This window comes from Dendrobates tinctorius, unplaced genomic scaffold (genome assembly GCF_039654945.1).
Source record: "Dendrobates tinctorius isolate UK_male_01 unplaced genomic scaffold, ASM3965494v1 ptg000058l, whole genome shotgun sequence".
Lineage (NCBI taxonomy): Eukaryota > Metazoa > Chordata > Amphibia > Anura > Dendrobatidae > Dendrobates > Dendrobates tinctorius.
This window is the reverse complement of record NW_027361726.1, coordinates 802,513-818,784: the sequence shown is the minus strand read 5'-3', so window position 1 is coordinate 818,784 and position 16,272 is coordinate 802,513. Positions and strand designations below refer to the sequence as shown.

The 16,272-nt window shown below is 46.1% G+C and overlaps 1 protein-coding gene across 1 annotated transcript in view; it reads right to left on the bottom strand.

Moving 5' to 3' along the window:
* Positions 1 to 218: 218 nt before the first annotated feature.
* RTRAF (RNA transcription, translation and transport factor) overlaps positions 219 to 16,272 on the bottom strand; it is a 42,354-nt gene continuing 26,300 nt past the window's right edge. Inside the window, exons 4-8 of the mRNA XM_073577913.1 lie at positions 8,036 to 8,110; positions 7,478 to 7,566; positions 7,027 to 7,095; positions 1,154 to 1,202; positions 219 to 463 (exon numbers count right to left, since the gene is read on the bottom strand). Coding sequence (XP_073434014.1) covers positions 309 to 463; positions 1,154 to 1,202; positions 7,027 to 7,095; positions 7,478 to 7,566; positions 8,036 to 8,110 — 437 coding nt within the window. The 3' untranslated portion in view covers positions 219 to 308. The remainder of the gene's footprint in view (positions 464 to 1,153; positions 1,203 to 7,026; positions 7,096 to 7,477; positions 7,567 to 8,035; positions 8,111 to 16,272) is intronic.

Genomic DNA, 16,272 nt, shown 5'->3' with positions numbered 1-16,272 from the left:
ATAACATACTTAAGAGGCTAGGAGAGTCCCAAAAAAAGGATTTATTTTACTCTCTGGTGTACAGAGCCCTGGAGCGGATGGTGTGTGCATAGTAATAGGTAGCATCATTTATTGGCCGACATAGTGCAAAAACCACAGTGCCAATTTAGAAGTCTACAGACTCCGCACTAGGTATCTGAAGATAAAAAAAAAAAAAAAAAAAACAGACAAGACATGGACACTGTGGGGATGGCTTTTATTTTAACTCCACACATGCTTGTGACAGCTGGCTGCATGCTAGGAAGGCGCATGCCCATCACAAGCTGCTCTCATCTCCCCACTTTTCCCAGTCTGTGGTCTGTCTTGGGATCAGCGATAATCCCCTGAACGGCTACAATGGCCTCATTGATCTTTGTCTGAAGTTCTCGCAGTTCTTCAACGTGAAGTAATCGCAGGATTCGGGCAGCGTCATTTAAAACGGCATCTGAAAAACAATGAAAAGGTCAGAATACAGATTTCATTTTTGCATCAGATCTCAAACTGCGTCACATCCAGGCCACCATCACACGTCCTAGCATGGTACATGTAACCCCCCATAGGTGCTGCTTGCCTCGCCATACTGAACGGTGACAGGCTAACCCGTACTCCACCAGCCATGGAGATAAACCAGCCGCAGACAGTGGATGATATCTTATGCATTTCTTACACAATGCCACAATCAGCCTCTGAATACAGCTCTCCATTGCCCAGGTAATGCACTGATTTCCAAGTCCCTGAAATGACCTCTCTGTACTGGGTTCCTCTAGGATTCTTCTATGTAACGCAGGCAGGACCCTCTTTATTTGTTAGCATCGCTGGGTGGGGGGGCACGTTGCATACTGGTCATCATTTCAGGACTTAGTTTTGTTACTACAGAGTGGCCAATTAGCTCACATGAATATTGCAATTGGAACCCGTGTAAATCTGTGTTTATTTTGTAAGTTTCATTAAAATCAGATTTTGCCCCTTCATGTGTTAAGCATGTCTGTGCTCCTCCCCCAGTTTCATTTTTTAAAAATGCATTTTTCATGTGCTTTGTGAGCTTTTTTACTTACCTCCCTCCTCTAACCCCAAATAAAACTTAGGACCCTGTGTAATACAGTAAGTAAAAAGATTTAAAATTCAGCAAACTCACCTCCAGTGTCAAATCCCAGCGTGTGTTTATCCAGCGCCACCGGAAGACCCTGCAAAGAGCAACACAGAAATTCAGTGTATGGCAGGAACAGAATATCCTAAAGGCACAGAGGACCCTCTGACAACCTCCTCCTAGTGGCCGCCAGCAGTGACAGTCAGGCGCCCCCTTGCCAGTACTAGAGCCGACTGTCTACATCAACCATTAAACTACTTATGCCAATCTGCGCACAAGCTGAAAGAAGGAAAAAGACACAACTTCTGCTACTCGCATCAGTTGCAACATGCAGACATATAGAACGGAGCAGGTGGAAAGTAGCTTAGAAGAGCGACAGAAATCCTGCAGGAAGTCGGGCAGACGTAAGCACTCCACTACCTATAGATCAGCCCATATGGAAAACGACCCTATAGACCTGAAGAGAGGGGAAAAGTAGCTTCACAAAACCCAGTAATCAGGAAAATATGAGTTATTGCTTAAATAACCAAAGCATCCATCCGGAGCTGCCTGCTGCATGTCCTTGGTTTGTGAATAACATGTTGCGCCACCCCCCATTAGATTTTTGCAGTGTAAACACGAAGTCCATGTGCAGGCAGGTAGCTGCAGCTGACTTCCCCTCCTCCCTCTTTTTCCTTGTTGGAATGTCCACTCGCCTCTCTCTTCAGGTAAACCAGCTTTGTGTAAAGTGAGATCATGGTCTGCTGGGCACAAGCAGGAAGTAAAATTTTTCAGCCACATGTTCCTTTGTTTATTTCACATCAAATTTAATAACACAATAAGCTCAGAGACAAGAAACTTATATTTTCGGGATCGCCATAATTAAAGCTACATGCAGCAGCGTTTTGCAGCTTGGGTGTCCACCAGAAACCAAGAAAAGGGTATATGTCTCCCAGTCATACATAGACATATGATGTTTGCTTCTGAATTTCTCTTTAATTTAAGACCAAACATATGATATCCCTGTCGTCTCTCTGCGAGCTACCCAGCCCAAGATATGGCCCGCAGAAGTATTTTAAGTAACTTTCTAAAGGGGGCATATCCAGCCCACCCTGTGAGGTCAGCAAGGTGGGGGGGGGGGGGGGGGGGGTCATTTACCCGGAGAAGCAAATGGCAGGAAGCTGTGCTTATGTACAATTTTTCCCTTGGGAAGATTCTCCTCCCCTCATCTACACGACATACCAGTGACTGAGATGTAGTAAGTTCTTATCTTATTCCTCTTATTTTGTATATACTGTATTTGGTCTTCTTTTGTAATATACTCTGTATTTTTGTAAACACTGCCCATATTTTCTGGAGTAAATCTATACAATTTACTAGTTTTGTTTTCCTTGCTCTATGAACAAACTGACACGGCCTCCGCGCTAAAATACGCTATCTTGTGGGTGGACTCCTGACCTGATATTGATGTCAAATGAGGAGCTCGTGGCAGCAAAGTGTTCTGGGGGATTTGGGAAACCCTGGCAGTGATGGAAAGAGGTTTGTGTGTATTTCCTGCCTCAAACTGGGGATATACATACCGCCCTCACTGCAGAGTGCCCAATAGTCAGTAGACAGAGGCAGACTTTCTGGCAACTACTTATCCTAGGTGTAGCTCCCTGACTGACTTTAAAGCCCACACTAAGAGAAGATATAGAAGAGGGAAATGAAGAGGTAGAGTCGCTATGGGTAGAGATACAAGGAGGGAAAAGTAATAAAATCCTCATAGGGTTTGTTATAAGCCACCAAATCTAACAGAAACCACGGAAAATGTATTATTGAAACAAATAGACAAAGCAGCAAATCACAATGAGGTGATTATTATGGGGGTCTTCAACTACCCAGACATAGACTGGGAAACTGAAACCTGCGTATCTCAGAAAGGAAACCAATTTCTGTCAGTGACCAAGGATAATTATCTGTCACAACTTGTGCAGGGCCCAACTAGAGGGACAGCCCTTCTGGACTTAATTTTAAGCAACAGGCCAGATAGAATAACAGAAGTACGAGTCGATGGGCACCTAGGGAACAGTGACCACAATATAATAAAATTCCACTTGTCCTTCAGTAAGGTGCCCTGGAAGTGGGTTACGAAAACGCTGAATTTCAGGAAAGCAAAGTTTGATCAGCTTAGAGAGGACCTTCGCCGAATTGATTGGGACAATGTCCTCAAAAATAGGAGCACAGAAAATAAATGGGAAATATTTAAATTAGTCTTACACACCCAATGCGAGCTAGCCATACCGTACAGAAATAAAAGGGCTAGGAACAGGAGAACACCAATGTGGCTAAATAAGGATGTAAAAAGGGCAATAAATAACAAGAACAAGGCACTTAAGAAGCTAAAACAAGAAGGCAATGAAGAAGCATTAAAAAGTTAGAGAAAAAAAAAAAAAAAAATGTAAAAAACAAATACACTTAGCAAAAGTGGAAACAGACTCATTGCTAAGGAAAGTAAAACAAACCCCAAACTATAATTATATCAACAGTAAAATGATTAAAATTGATGGTGCCGGCCCTTTAAAGAACAATGAGGGTGAAATCAGAGAGCGATGTGGGAAAAGCAAGTGTTTTAAATACTTTTTTCTCAACAGTGTTCACACAGGAAAAGGATTTGCCAGGGGAAATGCAGAGTGATAATGTAAACTCCCCATTAAGTATTACCTGCCTAACCCAGGAAGAAGTGCAGAATCGCCTTAGTAAGATCAAAACTGACAAATTACCAGGCCCTGATGGCATTCACCCTCGGGTATTAAGGGAGTTAAGTCATGTGATAGACAGGCCTCTATTCCTTATATTTAAAGACTCTATAGAAACAGGGTTTGTTCCTTTTGATTGGCGGCAAGCAAATGTGGTACCAATATTCAAAAAGGGGTGTACAGTAAAAGGGAACCTGGAAACTATAGGTCGGTAAGCTTAACCTCTGTTGTGGGTAAAATTTTTGAAGGGTTTCTAAGGGATACCATTATGGAATATCTAAATGTTAATAAATGTTTAAACTCCATATCAACATGGATTTATGAAGGATCGCTCCTGTCAAACTAACCTGATCAGCTTCTATGAGGATGTAAGCTCTCAAATGGACCAAGGAGAATCATTGGATGTCATTTATCTCGACTTCTCTAAAGCATTTGACACTGTCCCACATAAAAGATTGTTAAGTAAGAAGAGAAAGCTTGGGCTAGGGGAAAATGTGTAGATGGGTAGGTAGCTGGCTTAGTGATAGAAAACAAAGAGTGGTTATTAATGGGGCATACTCAGATTGGGCCAGGGTTACTAGTGGGGTACCACAGGGTTCTGTATTGGGCCCCCTACTATTTAATATATTTATTAATGATCTAGTGGATGGCTTACACAGTAAAATATCAGTATTTGCAGATGATACAAAACTATGTAAGGTAGTTAACACAAAGGAGGACAGTTTGCAACTACAGACAGATTTGAGTAAATTGGAGAATTGGGCTGAAAAATGGCAAATGAGGTTTAACACAGATAAGTGTAAGGTTATGCACATGGGAAGGAGAAACAGATGCTACAATTACTTAATAAATGGGAAACTGCTGGGGAAATCAGACATGGAAAAAGACTTAGGCATCTTAGTCAATAAGAAGCTTAATTGGAGTGCCCAGTGTCAGGCAGCTGCCACCAAAGCAAATAGTGTCATGGGATGCATTAGTAGAGGTCTGGGGACACGGGATGAAAACATAATTCTCCCTCTGTACAAATCACTCGACGGACCACACTTGGAGTATTGTGTGCAATTTTGGACGCCGGTGCTCAAGAAAGACATTACTGAACTTGAAAGGGTTCAAAGGCGGGCTACTAAAATGATAAATGGAGTTGGTTCACCACAATACCCAGAAAGGTTATCAAAATTAGGTCTATCTACTCTAGAAAAGAGAAGACTTAGGGGAGACCTAATATATATATGTACAAGTATATCAGAGGGCAATACAGAGATCTCTCCAATGAACTGTTTGTACCAAGGAGTGTGACAAGAACAAGGGGGCATTCTCTTCGTTTGGAGGAAAGACAATTTCTGCACCAGCATAGAAGAGGGTTCTTCACGGTAAGAGCAGTGAGGCTCTGGAATTCTCTTCCCGAGGAAGTGGTGATGGCCAACTCACTGAATGAATTTAAGGAATGGATGCTTTTCTTGTGAGTAACAGTATAGAAGGTTACGAATAACAGAATGTTATAGGTAGATGGTTGACCCAGCTTAGGGGGAAGGAATTTTTTCCCTATGGAGAAAATTGGCTTCTACTCTGTGGATTTTTTTGCCTTCCCCAGTATCAACAATGCAGAACAGCTGCACTAAAAATAGGCTGAACTAGATGGACATAAGGTTCTTCCTTCAGCCTTCAAAACTATGTTACATGACGTTAAGTGGAGTGCCAGAGGGCTGCATGTTCCGAACCGGAACTGAGCGTGGGAAAGACAAATGAGTCACTGACACCAGTGCTGTCCCATCAGGAGATAACTCGGGACATTTAGTCGTGGAAAAAACAAAACCACGTTTTTATGCACCAAGAGCCTCATGACATGTCGACTAATCACACAGCACGCCAATCGCCATGACAGGGTTTGGTAAGGCAGCCTTACATATGGTGGCAGTAACAACCCAACCTTCTCTCAGTCAAGTCGGCTTCAATGAATTATCCTCATGACTTTATTTCCTAAATAAGAATTCCATTTGTGTTACCGTTATTGCAACTTTGTTACACAAGTGGGGAGTAAAACCTTAGGAAGAGCAGGATGCAGTCGTAGCAGATATATCAGGTGAAAAATTGCTGCCCGAGACAAGTCACAGGCTCCTCATGTGCTACCACTTTGCCATCTTGGCTGAATAGGGCTCACCATCCAGTTTTTCATCCCAATGGTCAGGTCATCATAGAACTTCGGCAAGACATGTCATATTTTGGATGCTATATAAAAAAAAAAAAAAAAAAAAAAAAAAAAAAAAAACTGAGACCAATGAAAGGTGGCCAAAAGGTGTGGCCAACGGAAGATGAGGAGGTGACGAGTCATTAGAGATGGCCCCGAGCATCAGTGGTCGGTCCACTGATCACAAGTGCAACCATCGGAGTGTCTTGAAATTTCAGACCAAAGAGTCAGGCAGGCACCAGAACTTCTACTGTGACAGGTTGCAACTTTGAGCCAAGGTCATCGGCATCATGAAGATTTCACTCTGTCATGTTGAGTCACCACTTTCATGGTCAGCTGCAGGGCGCAGAACGTGATGCACAGACAAGCCTTCAGGAACGTGGTTTAAAATTCTCCAGGTGACAACACTTCAAACTATGGTGCACAGGTTGAAAGTCTTCAGGTTTCAAAACCGATGAAGTCCTTCCTTCAAACTTGACATCTTTCACCATCTTTGTCACTCTTGATGTGGTTGGTCCAACAACACTTTGCCCAGATGGATCCACAGCATATCTTCCTCCATTGCTAACTTTTATATACAAAATGTATGCGGCTACAGATGTGACAATTTCCAATATAGAATAACAGCTTGTTGACAAACCTTACACGATTGGCTAAAAAAAAAATTCCTAAAATCAGAATTGTCCTTTCAGATTCACCCAATTTCATGCAGGAAACAAAACACTTCACAGTCTTACTGCACATTCTCTGTGTGCAAAAGTAATCTGCTTGTGCTCCCCTAATATGCTGCAAACGTTATACAATTTACAGCCAGAAATACAAAAATGCATACGGTAGGTCACTGCCCAACATGTGCAGAACGGTCAATTTTATACTGTAGTCGTGTTGGAAATACAAAAACCACAGGAGACAGGTGACTTGTGCAGCAAGATGTGCCTGTAACTTCGGCCGCTCCGAGCAGTTTCCATCCCCAATTGAGGCACCCTCAACCACAAGCTTTTATAGAGTCCAGCACTCACCTCTCTCGAGCTGTTGGATTTAGCCACGGCATCAGCAGATAATCGCTCCTGGACAAGAATCTTTATGGCCTAAAGAAGAAATTAATGACAAACAATCAGTAAGGAGTCAAAATAATCCTAAGAGCTCCAACCTTTGCTGTAGTGCACCCCCTAATGGGGCCTATGAGGAGGTCCATACATATTACAGCATGCAAAAACATTTTCCTTTTTCAAACAAAAAAAAAAAAAATAAAAATACAAATTTGCTAGTGTGAGAAGACCTCTACCTGTTATTTTGTAATGTGTAAAACCCCCACAATGTGACAACCTCTGGCTTCAGATTAAATGGCAAAAGACAGCCAACGGCCGAGACTGTTGGGAATTTATCCATGTAGGAATCGGAGCAGCAGCAATGGAGGATTTATCAGGAGCATAATGGCACGGGGGTAGGGGAGAGTCACCCTGTACTCACTTTCAGCATCACCACGTAGTCATCATGCCTCTGGATCTGGAGAAGGTTTGCTAAAGCCATCACACCAGCTTTGAAGTCTGGATTATTAACTAACGGAGGAAAAAAAATTTTTAGGCTGTGCGCACACGCTGCTGATTAGGTGCGGATTCATCCACGCGGATTTTGTAAAATCCGCAGGTGAAACCGCAGGTCAAAATACCTGCGGTTTTACCTGCGGATTGCTCTGCAGTTTTGCCCTGCGGTTTTTCATCTCCTCAATGGAGGAGATGGGAATCCGCAGAAAGAATTGACATGTCAATTCTTTCTGCGGATTGAAAACCGCAGATAATCCGCGAGGAAAATTCCGCACCGTCTGCATTGCGGTTTTTGATTCCCATAGGGAATCATGGTACTGTACACCGCAGCAGAAACTGCTGTGGGTCCGCAGCGGCCAAAACCGCTGCGGAACCGCAGCAAAATCCGCAGCGTGTGCACACAGCCTTACAGTAGGTCGATGTTTGCTCCATCCACCTATATGGAGTAATGAAACTGGAGCAACTCCTGCATCCGATTTCTTACCGTCTAGGTTGATCAAGGGTTCAGCCGGCTTCTGGCCTCCAGCACCGATTGGTTTTGCATTCTGATACTTGGCAGCTTCAAAAGAGAAAAAAAAAAACATGGATTTTTGTGATAACTCACCGTAAAATCCTTTTCTCCGAGACGCTCATTGGGGGACACAGGTACTGTGGGTGTATGCTACTGGTGCCTGGAGGCTGACACTAAGTGAAAAAAAAAAGGTTAGCTCCTCCTCCGCCGTATACACCCTAGCCCCGATTGCGGGCGGAAACCAGTTTGGTGCAAAAGCACTATAACAAAAATCAGACAACATCAACCTTAATGCAGGTAACAACATGTCTAGAAAACACCACCCTAATATCAAACAAAAAAGCATATTAATTAAACAAACAGAAGCCAATTTGGCTATCAGGGTGGGTGCTGTGTCCCCCAATGAGCGTCTCAGAGAAAAGGATTTTACGGTGAGTTATCACAAAAATCCATGTTTCTCCTTCGCCTCATTGGGGGACACAGGTACTGTAGGACGTCCCAAGGTGGGAAGTTGACTCACCGATCCAAGCTACATGCACCTCCTGTCTAAAGGTGCGCCACTGCTGCCTGGAGAATCCTTCAACCCAGGCTCGCATCCACTGAAGCCCGAGTATGGATATTGTAATGTTTGGCAAATGTGTGCAGGCTGGACCAGGTTGCTGCCTTGCAAACTTGTTTTGCCGATGCCTGGTGCCGAAGAGCCCACGAGGCGCCCACCGCCCGAGTAGAGTTCGCTCTGATCCCTGCTGGAGCTGGTGTGCCTCTGATGCGGTAAGACTCTTGAATAGTCAACCGAATCCACCTGGCTATGGTCGATTTTGAGGCAGCGAGTCCCTTCCTGCGACCTTCAGGGAGCACAAACAGCACGTCTGTGACGAAAGGGTGCCGTCCATGACACGTACCTCCCGAGTGCTCTCACCAGGTCCAACGTATGAAGGGCCTTTTCCACACGGTGTACCGGTGCTGGACAAAAAGAGGGCAAGACAATATCCTCATTAATGTGGAACGAGGAAACGACTTTGGGCAAAAAAGGAGGAGCTGGTCTGAGAACCACCATATCTTTGTGGAAAGTCAGAAACGGGGCTCGACAAGATAGAGCTGCCAGCTGATTCCCGCCTAATTGATGTTATAGCTACGAGGAACACTACCTTCCAGGAAAGGTATGACAAAGACATCCTGTAGCGGTTCAAATGGAGCTTCCTGCAGAACGCTTAGGACCAGGTTAAGGTCCCAGGCGTCCATAGGCGCCTTATAGTGAGGTACCAAGCGGGAGACCCCCTAGATGAAAGTCTTTACCTGCAAATTGGTAGCAATCCTGCACTGAAAAAGGACGGATAAAGCCGATATCTATCTCCTGAGAGAACTGGGGGCCAAGCCTGAGTCTAAGCCAGACTGGAGAAAGGCTAAGATGTTAGGGATAGAGAATCTCAGTGGAAAACCGCGGCTTCGACACCATGAAAAGAAAACCTTCCAGGTGTGGTGGTAAATTCGCGCCGAGGAAGGCTTCCGGGCGCTAATCATTGTAGCAACTACTTTGCGCCCAAACCCTGCCCGAGTCAGAATCCAAGATTCAACGGCCAAGCCGTCAAACACAGGGCCCCTGAGTTCGGGTGGCAGATCGACCCCTGCAAAAGTAGATCTGGGCGCTCTGGCAGTAGCCATGGCACGTCGGCGAGCAGATGCACTAGATCTGCGTACCACTCCCGACGGGACCAGCAGAATCACTGGAACCCCTTCTGCCTTGATCTTCTTGATGATCCTCGGGAGTAGTGGCAGCGGGGGAAATAAGTATGGGAGGCGAATCTGGTTCCATGGCAGAACCAGCACATCCACGGCGATTGCCTGTGGGTCCCGGGACCGAGCAACAAATATGGACACCTGGAGGCCATCAGATCCACATCTGGTGTTCCCCACCGTTGGCAAATCTGCTGTAAGACCTCGGGGTGTAGTGACTATTCCCCGGACGAAGCCCCTGCCAGCTGAGGAAGTCTGCCACCCATTTCTCTACCCCTGGGATGTGGACCGCCGATATCACCGTGCGGTTCCTCTCGGCCCAGTGAAGCACATGCCCTACCTCGCGCATGGTTACCCTGCTGCGGGTGCCCCCTTGGCGATTTATGTAAGCCACCGCCGTGGCGTTGTCCAACTGAATCCGGACGGGGCGGCCTGCTAAAAGGTGATAAAACTGTTGCAGAGTCAGCCGGATCGCTCGTATCTCCAATAAATTGATTGGGAGGCGTGCCTCCTGCGGCGACCATCGTCCCTGGGTCGTGTGGTGTCGAAATCCGCTCCCCAGCCGAGGAGGGTGGCGTCGGTTATGACCACCAGCCACCGGTCTGGGGGAAAAGGGTTTCCCCTGGAGAAGGGAGGAACTGATTGTCCACCACTCGAGTGACTGTCTGACCTGACAACCAGCATCGGTGATCAAGCGTGAATGGGTTCTTGTAGCAGGATGACAAGAGGGCGTGCTGCAGGGGGCGAAGATGGAACTGGGCGAACGGGATCGCTTCCATTGCCACCACCATTTTTCCTAGAATCCTCATGCAGAAACGGATGGTGTGAGGGAGTGGTTGGCGAAGTATCCGAACTCCCTGCCGGAGAGCTAGGGCCTTGTCTCGAGGGAGAACTACCAACCCTCAGAAAAAGTGTCGAAGATCATCCCTAAAAAGGAAATCCTGTGGGCTGGGACAAGGGATGACTTTTTTACGTTGACCAACCACCCTAATTGGACAAGAGTATCTAGCGTGATGCTGACACTTTCCTCGCATTGCCGTCTTGAAGGGCCCTTGACTAAAAGGTCGTCTAAGTATGGCAACTATGCCCAAGGAGTGCAGGATGGCCATAGGGACTGCCATGACCTTTGTAAACACTCTGGGGGTGGTGGCTAGCCCAAAGGGCAGTGCTGCGAACTGGAAATGTAGACCAATGATGGCGAAGCGTAGAAATCTGATGCGGAGGGAAAATGGGGATATCTAGATAGGCGTCCTGGATATCGATAGAGACCAAGAATTCTCCTTGCCCCATTGCCGATATGACTGAACGGAGAGACTCCATCTGGAAATGTCTGATCCTGATAAATTTGTTCAGGAGCTTTAGGTCCAAAATGGGCCTGACAGTCCAGTCCTTTTTGGGGACTGCAAACAGGTTGGAATAGAAGCCCTGAGTCTTCTCGTTTTCCGGTACGGGAATAATAACTCCGTTGTGCCAGAGTAAATCGATGGATCTTAGTAGAGCCCTTGCCTGGGTATCCACCTTGGGAAGACAGGAATGGAAAAAAAAAAAAAAAAAAAAAATCGTCTTGGGGGGTACCTGACAAATTCTAACTTGTACCCTGAGGACACCAACTCTCTCACTCATGTGTCATGTGCGACATTGAGCCAGACGTGGCGAAACCAGAGTAGGCGGCCGCCAACCTTGCTGGTGTCACCTGGCAAATGCCTTGAGTCATTTGGCTGAAGATCTTTGGGACCTGAATCCCCTCGACCTGGGCTGGTTAGTACACATCCTCCCCAATGGGTTGGCTCTATATGAGACCTGCCGATCCCTATCCTGGTTGGGGCGACCTGATGCGGCGGAATTGGCTGATGTGGTCCGGGGTTGCGAAAGGCTCGAAAATGTGTCTGAAACTGGTGACAAAACGGCGGTTTGACCATTTGTTGAGGGAGAAAACCGCTCTTCCATCCTGTGGAGTCGGAGATGAGCTGATCTAACTTCTCTCCGAATAGGCGGCCGCACTGGTATGGTAGCAATGTCAAGGACTTTTTTGAAGCTGAATCAGCCTGCCATGTCGTCAACCATAGAGCTCTCCTAATGGAGATTGCATTTGCAGCCGCAAGTGCCGTGCAGTTGGCCGCATCTAAAGATGCATTGATCAAGCAGTTCCCCGCCATAGCTATCTGATTTGCGATCTCTGATACTTCAGCTGGTAGGTCATGGCCTTGGCTACCCGCGTTGCCGCAAACGAAGGAAAGAGTGCTGATCCTGATGCCTCAAACACTGAGCGAGCCAAGTTCTCTATGAGACGATCAGTGGGATCCTTAATAGAAGAACCACTAGGTACGGATAGTAGGGTTCTCGTAGCCAAGTGTGACACAGGTGGATCCACCGTGGGGGATTCCGTCCATTTTTTACAGAGATCCGGGGCAAAAAGGATACCTCGCCTTGAGTGCCTTCTGGCCCGAGAAACGCCTGTCCGGCCGTTCTCTGTATCGTTGCACCATGTCCTCAAACTCAGGGTGAGTGCAAAATACTCTATGGGGGGCGCTTGACTCACTTAAATGAAACCTTATGGCCCAAAGCCAGGGTGGACTCATCCTCAATCCCCAGAGTCTGGTTGACGGCTTCTATGAGACTGTCAGTTTCCTGACAACCCGGCGTATCTAGGTCAAGGGGTTCGTCCGAGTCGTAGTCCGGGCCTTGCCAGCTATTGACACCGGAAGGACCGGGAGATGCCTTGTGGTTTCGTTTCCCCCGCGTCTGCCTGGAGTGAGCGGCCCCTGCAGGCCAGAGGCTCCTGTGAGGTAGAGCACCCCTCTAAGACAGACGAGCCACTGTCCCTATCTGGGGCCCGAAGGGACTCGATTGCTCTCATAAGTCATCATGGGTGACTTCAACATCCCCATTGACACCCACCAGTCAGCAGCCGCAAAACTTCTGTCGCTCACTTCTTCCTTTGGACTTACTCAGTGGTCCTCCTCAGCCACCCACACAGACGGACACACATTAGACCTGGTCTTCACCCGCCTCTGCTCTATTTTTAACTTCACAACCTCCCCTCTCCCTCTGACTACCATCTACGCACTTTCTCATCCCTGTCCTCCATGTCCAGCAACACGCGCACCCCCGCAGAAACCTTGCACATCTAGACACTCGCATGCTCTCTGACTCTATCCTACCACTGTCCTCCATATCTTCACTCCACGACACAGACACTGCCACTAGTTTCTACAATGCCTCTCTTGCATCAGCCATCGACTCGGTCGCCCCTGTCATGCATAACAAAGTGCGACGAATCAATAGACAACTCTGGCACAATAACACCACTAAAAAGCTTCGGCAAACATCCAGAATTGCTGAACGGCGCTGGAAGAAAACGCATTCCCAAGACGACTTCACTGCACTCACACAAGCAACACTCACATTCAAATCAGCTCTCACCTCTGCTAAACAGGCCTACTTTACGTCCCTTGTATCTTCCTTATCCCACAACCCCAAACAGTTGTTCAATACTTTTAACTCTCTCCTCCGCCCACCACTGCCCCCTCCAACTTCCCTTATCTCTGCTGAGGACTTCACCATGCACTGCAAAACAAGATAAAGACTTGCCGTGTTTGGTCTATTATTCTACCACCACAACCCCTTTATACCAGACCAATGCCCAAACCCCATAACCTCCTTAGCCAACATCACTGAAGGGGAGCTTGCTCATCTTCTCTCAAAATCACCCCTCACCATTTGTGCACTTGACCCCATCCCATCTCCTCCCCAACCATTACCTCCTCCAGCAGCGACCCTGGGACCCCGCAGCCACCATCCCCGATAAGCAATAAGACACATGGATTATAAAGAAGCACCACCATTTTATTAAAAAATTTTTCCTATTTTTCTCCTCAAAATGTGGGGTGCATCTTATAATCCAAAAAAAAATACGGTAATTTCATACAGACTCGATGTGGCCCCCACAGATCCATGATCTCACAGAGTGAGTTTGGAATTACACGAGAGATGGAAGGATTTGCACAAGCTCACAACAGTGGCTAGATCTCCAAGATGTTTGGAACAACATCCCTGCAGAAATCCTTCACTTTCACAGTTTTTGTAGCTAGAAGATGCTTTGCAGCTGTCGGGAAGGCTGAAGCGTGGTCACACAAACTATCAATTCTTCTAGGTATTTTAAACGGTTTTTGAAAGAACCATCAGTTGATTTGCACATCAGTGTAAATTCCAAACAAACTTGATGTGGCCCCCCGCAGATCCATGATCTCAACATAAAGATTGTTTGGAATTACATGAAGAGACAGAAATATTTACACAAGCCCACATCTGTGACATCTAGCTCTGCAGAACTGTTGTTCCAAACTGTTCAAGTGTATCTACAAATAGCTCCAGATTCAATTGTGGATATTCAAAAACATTTAACCTACTGATGTCTCAATTAATTTTACTTTTATTGGTATCTATTTTTATTTTTGAAGTTAACCAGTAGCTGCTGCATTTTGTACCCTACGCTTATATGCGAGTCAATAAGTTTTCCCAGTTTTTGGTGGCAAAATTAAGGGGGTCGGCTTATACTCGGGTCAGTTTATACACTAGTATATACGTTAACTAACCAGAACTGACAATGAATTGTTGTCACTTAATTATTACCCCTTACTAGATCAGGTTAGTGCTACCATTCGATCATGGAAAGACTCATTTGTCATGGACAGGGATAAGAAAAAAAAAAAAAAAAAAAAAATTCTAAAAAGTTTTTTACCCAAGATTACATATATATGTTTCAAATGTTACCAATTCATATACCAGACTCCTATCTTGGTAAAGTAAATTCCCTTTTCTCCAAAATATATGTTGAAAAGCGTTAAGCCTGGAATAGCCTTTCGCACATTAACATTACCTAGGACGAGAGGTGGAATGGGTGCCCCTGACATTATGAAATATTATTACACAGCCCTGTTGTCACGAACAGTGGATTTAATCCGAGGGTCTCAAGACAAGCAATGGGCTTTCATCAAAGCCCCTTCGATCACTTTTAATGACCTACACAAAGGAACATCCACCACCTCCCCACCCTAATCCGCTCACTCGAGTATGGGTGAAGGTTCACAGCACACTAATACCTCCCTCATTGCTGCTGCTCACTCTCCCGCCAAAGGAATACCCAGTGATGAGAGAAGCAACAGGCGACCGGAAAACATATCACTAGACCAAGTGATGGGGGGGGGTACTCCTCTCGCAGACCGATATGTGAAAACTGCCGGGTCTCTCGAGCTTTAACTTCATGTAATATGGGATACTCAAAGGAGGTTCAAAAAAAGCTGCGTTACAATATGGATTTGACATGTGAACTCACACCATATGAGGCCCTATACGCCAAATCATCTCGACCTTCAAAAATACTTTCTACAATTTACCAGATGCTTTTCAATGAAAGCCTCTGCTTAAAAACGGCCTACATAGCTAAGTGGGAAAAGGATTTTGGCCACTCATTCACACGCTCGCAAATACACATTTACAAACACTCATGGCCCAATAAATTGTGTTAAAGCACAAGAAAATTCCTATAAAATACTGTCTAGGTGGAATATTTCTCAAGCGGAGCTTCGGGTATGGCGAGCTGGCTCAAATAATAGATGTTGGAAAAGTGAAGATGAGAAAAGACACCATTTCCATCTATGGAGGACATGTCCAATTTTACGCCGCTTCCGGACATTAACGGAAATGGTGGCTCAGGAAATTGTAGGACAAAAGATAAAACTAAAGCCCCCGTTACACACTGCAATATCGCTAGCAATATCGCTGTAAAGTCACCGATTTTGTGACGTTGCAGCGATATTGCTGCATGTGATACTTACCTCCGACCGCCCCCCGCAGCTCATCGTTGGTCGCGCGAGAACTCCCTGGACCATTCCTCGTCGGCCACTTCCTGCTGCGCTTCCTGTGGTGCCGAAGAGCGAGGTGTGGACGCGGGCGGGAGGACATCAGGATCGCCGCGTCTGACAGGTAAGTAGCGACCCCCGACCGCTGCTATGTCGCTGGTGAGATCTGCCTGTGTGGCAGCTCACTAGCGACCACTTAGCGATGCACCAGTGATCCATATCGTTGTAGGGATCGCTGGTGCATCGCTTAGTGTAACGGTACCCTAACACCAGAGATGGCGCTGTTGAACTTTCCAGTGTGGCCAGGACACACACATGCATCTACTTTAGTCCACAACATACTTGCAGCAGCCAAACTACGACATATTGGAAATCAACTAATATACCCACACATGAAAGATTGTTAATGAAAATAGACCAACTATATCACATGGCCGAAATGGTGGCCTCAGTGAATCATTCATTCGCTATCTTCCAAGAGACCTAGCGCCCCTGGATGGAATTCAGATCTAAGGTCGCTTTATCATAACATGAAACCGCTTGAAATAATCAAGAAATATCATATGGTGCTCCTTTCCCCTTCCACACCTCCTCCAACTCTCTACTTTCCCTTTT